Below are 9,562 nucleotides of genomic sequence, written 5' to 3'. Positions count from 1 at the left end.
GTTCAGATTTGATCTTGTCCTGTTTATATGAAATGGATCTCTTTTATGAGTTCAGATAGTATTAGTTCAAAAGCTTGCAATTTTCTTTGCACTGATTTGGAACCAATAATCAGCTGCACATCAAATTTAGGGGCAGTAGCGACATTACACAACAAACAAGTCTAGACTTCACAAACCCAAAAGAAGGGGAGAAACGGTTTTTAGGGAGCTTCTCCTCATCGGAATTTCTCTCCACCAAAATCTATAAGCTAGCTTCTCCATAAGCATAAACTCAAAAGAAGTGACCCTAGTCATAAATCATGGTGCTATGGGTCTGCGAAAGCTAACCGTGTTCATGGCTTTCCCCCTAACACGGTCTGAACACCTAGTGATTGCTTGTTGTTACATCGTGTGCTTTTGAGCTGAACTGCACATGGCATGATTTTCTAGCGTTGTAGTTGGAGCTGCATCTTAGTGAAACTGGAGCAGGCCGGAGGAGTATGTATCGCGTGTGCTTATATATCTTTAGAAACCATCCCTGCTCTGAGCAAGCAATTCTAAGAGCCGTATTTTAACAACTGACTTGCTAAGTGAGATTTTTTTAAATCTCAGTCACCTTGCACTTTATGTTAAAAAGGTGCAAATTACACTTTTCTATCAGAAAAATACAATTGGACTAAGTTGCATTTTTGTTTGAACTACAGTTGTACTTTTTTAAGGTGACTGAGACATCTCACTGTATTTAGATTTTTCTTCTTAGTGGCTTTATAGATCTGAATCCAAAAGACATCTGAATCCAAATTTAAATTCAAACAAAGTTTGAGAAAACTCAAGAATTTAGCCGAAATTTGTTCATACTTAAGCCAATTTACAAAGATAAATTTTAAAAACATAACACGGTGGCTCTAGCAGCCGAGACGGCGGTAGAAGACCGTGTAGCATGTGCCGTCGTCGTCCTCGGGAGGGTGTTGGCCACTGTCGCCGCCACGGTTGCTGCCTGGCCGGGGTCGCCTTAGCGGTGGCGCCGGCTGGCCAGCTCGACATCGTTGTCGTCGAGGTTGACCACGAAGTCGAGGAGGCGCGCACGCTCCTGCTAGCGTCGGCGCTCCTCCTCCGCCCCTCCGGGTCGTCGTTCGCCCGGAGGGAAATCTGAATGGCCGGTGCGTCCTACAGTGGCACCCACTCCGGCTCCGGCTTGGGCTTGACGAGACGGAGGTGTCCGCACGCTGGTGACGCCTGCCGTGGCACCGCCCAACCGCTTCCACGGGAGCTCATCGTACTCCTCCTTGACGGTGGACAAGGTGGCGCGGGAGCTAGATGTCGCTGCAGATTAAGTAGCCGATGACGATGATCCTCTCGACACGGGTGGTCATCCGCCAAAAAAATGATCTGTCCAGCCAGCCAGTCTAGCTAACTTTTGAGTTGGGGAATTTGCTCATATGAAAATGTTCAAAATAGATTTTTACAAACTCGATTTCCAGATGATATAGCAATCAGCCAAAACTGCTGCTACAATGCCATGAGACTATGAGAGCCAGTGAGAGACAGCCCATTCCTCCATAATGTTGACTCATATGCAATCCGAGTTAACATCCATGACCATTTGCGGCTAGTTATTGTCGATCTAACTAAGGAGAACAGAGATCAAAACGAAACTAGAAACAAGCTAACTAGCGTGGCTCTCGCCGCCAGGGCCAGCCATCAAGAAGCCCGACGACAAGGACCGGCGCTCGAAGTTTGCCCGGATCTCCTCCACGGTCCGCCTGTCCGTCAGGAGCGTCCTGGCGAGAAGCTCTTCCGGGAGTGGCGATGGCGCCGCAACGGCGAAGAGCGCGTCCGCGAGGAGCACCATGCCGGGGTTCTGGCTGCTGAGCGTGGCGTAGAGCACGGCGGGCGCTGTCCCGTTGTTGAGGACGAAGTGGACGAGCCCCTGCGGCACGGCGAACACGTCGCCCTTGCGGAGCACCTTGGCGAAGAGCCTGTTGCCGGAGTCGAGGAAGCCGAAGTAGACGGAGGAGCCCTCCAGCACCAGTGCCGTCTCGGACGCCCTCGGGTGGTAGTGCGGCGGGAAGATGCCGCCCGGCGCGACGTCGACGCGGGCGTGCGACACGCCCAGCGTGTTCAGGCCCGGGATCCGCACGGGCAGCGACGAGTACCCGTAGCGCTGGCTCGCGGCGCCGCCTGGCTTGTCGGCGCCGGCGAAGAAGAAGTCGTCCGGCACCACGGTCACCGGGTCCTTGCACGGCACCCCGTTCACGCGCGCCTTGGATTCGCTGTCGGCGACGCAGAAGTCCTGGAGAGGGTTGGGGTCGAAGGCATCGACGCCATGGCTGGCGACGAGAGTGGCCACTAAGAGCAGCATCGACGCCGCAGCCATGGCGACCGATCGATCCTTCTCGACCAGCAAAACACTGGTTGGATATTTATTGTGCAGGGGAATCGATCAGTTGCGTGAGTACAGTGACCTGTGTGTGCATGCACGTACAGTGAGGACCTCTTTTGGAAGTATATGTCTCAAGAACCGCGAGGCAGACTCCTATTTTGGAACTGTGCGTGTGCTGGCCTGCTAGGCCTCTGTTCGCCGTGTTCGCCCTACCATTTCGCCGGCGCGGTAGACGATGGAAGAGAGCACGGCGGTGCACCTAGATAGGCTTCGGCTGGGCCAACCAGCCATACGGTCGGGCTGGACGGAGCCCAGTGATAGTTGGGCTTGGGCTACTAGTACCACAGGCTGGGCATCTCCGGGGAGACAGACTGTCTTAGTTAGGCGTCTGTGGGCAGATAATTTGCCCAAAATCGGTTGTCCTTCCGGCCGTCCGATGGACATCCAATGTTGAGAACCAGATGCAATGCACTTTTGCAATTTGACCTCCTCAGTTCTTGCAATATCAACCCGCAATCCAAGGTTTCTCTGAACCAGGCGCAACATATTTTTGCAGTTTAACCCCCTTATCTTGGAAAATCAGCCCGCAGTCCTAAGTTTCTCCACGTAAACTGTACGGCTATACAACTTAGTCTCTGTCTTTCTCCATATTTACAACAAATGTGTGTACGTACTGGCAAATGGTATTACAACAAAAAAAGTCACCCATGTATACAAAAAATATATACTATCCCCACAAAATGACCTAACATTTGTAAAAAAAATAATGTTACAAATAAAATGGTTAAACCAACAATTTTTATGTAGATCTATTTACAACAAAAGTCGCAAACATTATCCACAAAAACCACAGACTATTTACAACAAAAATCTATACGTTTGCAAATAATTCAAAAAATGTTAAGAACTAATTTAATTTTCTACAACTTGAATTACAACAAAAATCATCGTCTATTTTTACAAAAGTTAGAAACAATTACAACAAAAATTCATATGTTTGCAAAACAATCAAAAGTGGTCAAGCAACAATTAATTTACTACAGATTAAATTACAATAAAAGTCGGCAACTAATTTTTACAAAAGTCAGAAACGATTACAACAAAAAAAATGGTGCACAAATAATCGAGTCATTAACTGGTCTTTGGATCAACTACCATGATAGAAAAATGTCAGACGTCCAATCTAGGCCGTGAGGAGAAAAAAAACCTTGAGTTATAGCCTAGCGAGCCTTAAAACCTAGCAGGGCCATGAAGGAGAGAGGCTCGCAGATCGCTCGCTCGGTACGAATATGATCGCTCGCCAGCAATGGATCGACTTATCGTAAGCATTTTCCTTGTCACAATTGAACGCACACAACATCGGAATAATTAAGCCACACTGCAAGCGAATGCATGCAGCAACGTAGCAGAAGCTAGCTAGCTATACCTAGCTGGACGCGCATGTGTATGCACAACGGCGCGCGCCTGCATAGGCATGCATGTGCGTATGAAGCAAGCTAAGAGCATCCCCACTCGTTTGGGCTCCCCACGCCCAAATCCGGCGAAATTTAGCGCCGGATGGATGTAGTTTTTGGCCTGGGGAGGCCCATTTTTCCAGCCGCGAGCCCATGGACGCGCACCCACCGCGTGCATAGCGACGGCGCGATCACCGGGAAGGGCAATCGTCGGAGTTCCCTCGCCGCATTGAACCGTCGCGAAGTGGATCGGAGAGCCGAAACGACTCGTCGGGAACGGTCGAAGTGGCCTCGATGCGAGAACCGCCGTAATGGAGCACGAACTCCGCGGAAGAGCAACCGGCGCTCTCTTTCGTCGAGAGACCTACATATACGGTTTCCGACGGCCGACGCCATTCATCTGTTCTCTCGTCACCATCCTCCGTCAACCATGAGCGATATCTCTTGGCCATCGGACACCGACAGCGAGGGAAGCCGCCTGGATGGCGCCATTGGTGGGATCCAGCTGCATCGTCCAGCAGCGACGATTCCCCCCGCCGGCCGGCGAGGACGAGTGGGACGACGAGGAGGAGGACGAAGAGGCCGTGGAGCGAGGCCGAGGAGCGAGGCCGAGGAAGAGGCCGAGGAAGAGGAGGAGGAGCGAGGAGCGAGGAGGAGGAGCGAGGAGGAGGAGGACGAAGAGGCCGATGAGGACGACGACGAGGAGGACTCAACTTCCTCCGACGAGGAGGTGACGAGCCGGAAGCGTCGCCGCGACGACGATGAGGCGGGGCCTTCTAAGAAGAAGAAGAAGTAGTTTAGTTTTAAAGTTTTTATATGTAATTTTTATATTTATTCGAATTATATTCGAAATATATATATAATCTATCTATGTTGCACCACTTGAGAGTTCAAAGCTTTCGTTCGACGAGGGTATTGCCGTAGATCGGGAAGACGAGGGTTTTGCCGTAGATCGGGAAGACGAGGGTTTTGCCGTAGATCGGAGGCCATTGTCGCCGACAAGTTGGGGCCACGCGCGCTTTCGTTTCGTCCGGAGTCCCCGAGCGCTCCCCGGGGGCCGGGGATGGCGTGGGATCGCCGGATGGATTTAGGCCCAAATCCGGACGAAAACGAGGAACCGGAGGCGCGACTGGGCCGAATTACGCCGTCCGGATGGAAAAAACGCTCGCCGGGGGCCTCGTCGGGGGGACGAGTAGAGATGCTCTAAGCCATCTACGTACACATACGGAGAGAGAACCTAGCAAGTGGGTGCGCGCGCGTGCACGACCGATTTTTGCCCCGCATCGGTCGGCCGGCCGCAAGCATTTTCCTTAGTTAAAGGCCCCCGACCTTACCTGGTCTGGCCCAATCACAGGAAGGTTTCCGTAATTTATATTTTTTTCTCTTTTCATTTTTCTATTTTTTCTGTTTATTTTATTGGTTTAACCTTTTTCCGTTTTATTTGTTCTGAATCTTTTTGCTCCTTTTACAAATTTAAGTTTAAAAATTTGTATACATATATCTATTATTTTTTGGGTTACACGATTTTTTCTAAAATAAAGCTAGAAAGAGTTGAACATTTTGTTTCATAGATATGAATATTTATATGATAAAAATATTAATACTTTCTTAAAGCATGATGATATATGTTTTTCGGGTCACGAAGAATTTTTTAGAGACTCGTCAATACATCATTTTACATACACTAAAATTCATGACATTTTATTTCACGCACTTGTATAATTCTAAATGGAAGAACATTTTCCTTTTTAATGTACGTGCATATAACTATTGAAAACCATGAATATTTATTTTCATAATACATGGACATTTATTTTCATAACACATGAGCATTGTTGTGAACTGCATGGACATTTTGTTTTGAAATACAAAATAAGTCAAAAAAAATGGAAATAGAATACGAAGTAGGAAAGATAAATCATCTAATGTAAAAAAAAGAAAAAAAAAAGAGGAGAATGTGATGTAGTATATAAAAATGTTCCATATTTCCAGAAAAGTGGATTCGTTCCAAAAGAGTTCCAGAAGCTGCTAATGGTAAGCAAGAAGATTGTTTGCGAAGAAACAACAAGAAAAATTCACAATCTGATACATAAGAGTTATATAGGAATCTAGTTGACTATGTCCGGATTTTGAAATATATATTTAAAACTTGTAAATATGGCTTTAGATGAAACAAGGGTAGATTCCATGTCAGAAAGAGGGAATGAAGATTGTCTTCTTTGATCTGGCCGGAGTGTCGAGTTCCGGAAGGTTTCATTGGCAAACTTCAATGGAAGACATGCCTAGAGATTGCTGGATCGGATGGTATTCGATCGCACGCAACCATGTTTTTTTCCTTTGGTTTTTCAGAGGCAATGATGCAAAGCTCCACGGTCTGTTGCCATTGTGTGACATGTCTTTAGTTCCGAGTTGGAGTCAGTCATGGAGAACGGCATGGAAGCCGATATCTGATAAGTGGTAATGGTGGTTCAAGTCTTGCTGCCGATGAGGTTTTGGCTTGGTGATTCGTGAGTTGGAGCGGCGGCATTGGCAAGTGGTGGAGACAGCACATGAGATATTCAGAGTCTAAACTTGCAGGATAAAACTCAAGATCTGGCCTTAATTGGTTGTTCGTAGCAATGGTCTTGTTGAAGCCATTGTTTTATGAGCAAAGACTTTCTCGTGGGTAAAAATCTATGATCTATGATCAGGACGATGGCGATGCGTGTGTACTATTTTCTTCTTGAAGGCGTTACTTTTAAAGAAGATGAATTTTTTGTGGTATTCGGTTCGCTGCTACAATGAATAGATCACTGTAGAACTTTTCTTTCCTGTTACTTCTTTCTCTTTTCGATGCCTGCATTTGTATTATCATTAGAACACTGCTTTGTTGGAGAGACTAAATGTATCTCGTGATATTAATATATTCTTTTTTATTAAAAAGAAGGGGAGAAGACTGGAGAAAGGCCGCACAGAGCGCGCCCATACCATACGTAGGGCGTCAGTCATGTCAGCAGTGAGCTCCCTCCTTGTGAGTTCTGACCATTTCTTCACGGAGATTTGTCCCCTCTCCGGCTCACGCAAAGACAGACAAGTTCCTTCCTCGGAAATGCTACTATCTGGTCATCAACTCTTTGCATCAATCTCATGGAGTATATTGCTACCTCGGTGTTTTCAGCGCCGGACTTTCCTGATCTGGACAAGGGTCCAATCTTGGCGTTGATTACGCTGTCACTCGACTCTACTAGCAGCTGCCGTACGTGCCCGCGGTGTCATCTCCAATGCTCTTTCACCAGACCCAGCATATACACAGCGCAGTACATGCCATGCATATTCCGACCGATTCGCCAGGTTAGAACCAGCACCACAGCACTGCTGTACGCCGATCACCGATCGATCCTCTGCTAGGTCCTAGCCGTGAAATTATTAACGCCCACATGAATGCATGCTGGATCGATCGATCTCGATGCGTTCATTTCATTACACAAGGACACGGGCGGTAAGATCGATCGATCATCGATGTGGGGTTGTAGTATACGATCGGTGCACACGTATATAGCACTACAGCAGCTAGCATTTACCTCCCATGTCCTTGGAGGGAACACGCACGATCCACATAAATCAAGCAGCAATGCAGCATGTACCGCCTGCTCGTGAAAAGCCAGACCGGCTGTAAGAAGGCAGTACGGACTAGTAAAATTATCGCCAAAGTTTATATCCTCATCCAAACAGGTTTTCGTTTATATTAGAGCATCTCCGCCGACGCTTCCCCAAAAAGCGCCGGCATGTTTTGGAACCCCATAAAAGCGTCGGCACTCCCGAAAGGATCCCTATATTAAAGGTTTCGATTGGGAGCGCCGGCACCAAATTTCTGCTCAAAAAATGCTAACTGGCTACCGTATGGAGGGCGCCGGTGTGGGAACAGCATCCCCAAATAGAGGATGTTGTACCGGCGCTCTCCATACGGTTGTGTCAGCGCCCCTGTTGGTGCCTATTTGGGAGGCGGCAAAAATCGTCATAAGGGAGGTGTTCAAGACGGAGAAGATCGTCATGTACGCCGCAATTGAGGCCCACGAGGGGCGGTATGCGTTGTACATCAAGGGGATGATGGAGGATGTGAAGTCCGTGACGCGTGAAGCCTTCGTTGTGGTACATGCAAAGGCGGCGAAGGAGCAGGCGACAACGGTGTGGGCGACGACGCTAAGCCCCGGCAACGCTAGTCAGGGGCACGTATCACAATTTTACGTGGGTGGACGCTTTCTCAACGGCATCGACAAGCTCGGCGATGCCCCGAATGTTGCTCTCGCGTTGTTCGAAACCACCCAGCGCGACGAGGCTGCTCGGAAGCGGCTACCGAGTGGCATGCCCTGGCGAACAGGCTTGCGGCCATCTAGGTCTCCTTGATCGTGGCCCACCGCGTGGCACGCGAGGCATCGGTGGAGGGTTTCTGACATCATCATGATCTTGGTTCTCTAAGTGAAAAATCCATATCCTTTTGTGACGAGGGTTGAGATATCGTCACCCCCTCCAACACATTTCTACCTCTGAATCATCAACCAATGGTAGGAGTAATTATTGTAGAACTGCATGCTCTGGCCAATCTATTTGAAAAGACTTGGTAATACATTATACTCAACAGTTCTCCTTGCCAGACATTGCATATTTTTTTCGATGAACAAAAGAATATGCAATGTCACCAAGCGCAGATGGTAGAAGACTTGAGAAACAATATGCAATGTCACCAAGCGCAGATGGTACAAGAGCAAGACTTGAGAAGATTATTCCGCGGGGTTACAATGATGTGCTTGTGGTTTGTTTTGGCGAGACCTTCCATCAACTGTAGAACATTACTGAAGCCTCCAACGACTCTTTCAATCCAATCATGTAGATGTAGTTACCTATAGCAGTCATTTTGCTAGGGTGTTGCTTTCATTCGTTTTCCGAGCGTGTTGCTTTCCTTCATTTCTTTACTTTGCGAGTTTTCTTTGTTATAAGCCACTATCACAAAATCATTTTCCTATGTGGTTGGGGTTATTCGAATCTTATTTAATCTAGCATAAGATCTGGATCAAGAGTTTCTGGTCTAATTAAGTGATCACTAGCTAATGTAACATTGCTGATCAGTCCAACAAGTCAAGTCATGGTACGTACCCCTACGGCTACATGTAGACCCTCATGGAGGCGATAATTGAAGGTGCGTCTGCGAACAATTCAAACACCGTGAATGCGACCCTCTAACATGATGGAGATGGGTAATTTTATAGGTAGTCCCACATAAATGAACAAATAAGTTTTGCATGTATAAGTGTCGTTATGACGGAGGCCTAAAAGCGGCATCGAGCTTTACTCAGGGGCCATCGATCGAAGGATGAGATGGTAAACCTAGAGGGGGGTGAATAGGTCTCTACAGATTTTAATTCTTTCTTTGCAATATTAGGCTTTACGGAATATAAAGGTGAGCCTAATGCAAACTAGGTGAAACAACCTATATGAGGATACAACTAACTCGAGCACGAAGGCTCTCACAGGCAGTTAAATCACAAGTAAGGAGTTCGGTTAGAGATAACCGATAGCACGCGAAGACGAGGATGTATTCCCGTGTTCCCTTCATTTGCAAGAAGGTACGTCATGTTTGGAGGTGTGGAGGTCCTACGAAGGATTTCCCACGCCACGAAGGCTCACCCTATTCTCCGGAGCATATCCCACGAAGGAATAGCTCACTCACTTGTGGTAGACTTTGAGGTAGCCTCCAAACCTTCACAATCTT

At 47.6% G+C, this 9,562-nt stretch overlaps 1 protein-coding gene across 1 annotated transcript; it reads right to left on the bottom strand.

Annotated features, from left to right (window-relative positions):
* Positions 1–1,645: 1,645 nt before the first annotated feature.
* LOC124705173 (germin-like protein 5-1) lies at positions 1,646–2,356 on the bottom strand. Its single transcript, XM_047237043.1, has one exon. The coding sequence runs from the start codon at positions 2,354–2,356 to the stop codon at positions 1,646–1,648; it is 711 nt and encodes a 236-aa protein (XP_047092999.1).
* Between the last annotated feature and the right edge of the window lie 7,206 nt (positions 2,357–9,562).

The sequence above is a fragment of the Lolium rigidum genome, chromosome 1, assembly GCF_022539505.1.
Source record: "Lolium rigidum isolate FL_2022 chromosome 1, APGP_CSIRO_Lrig_0.1, whole genome shotgun sequence".
Lineage (NCBI taxonomy): Eukaryota > Viridiplantae > Streptophyta > Magnoliopsida > Poales > Poaceae > Lolium > Lolium rigidum.
This window is presented reverse-complemented; position numbering and strand designations above follow the sequence as displayed.

What these genes read in the sequence shown, in the direction of transcription:
- LOC124705173 (XM_047237043.1), bottom strand. Translation starts at nt 2,356, where the DNA reads ATGGCTGCGGCGTCGATGCTGCTCTTAGTGGCCACTCTCGTCGCCAGC.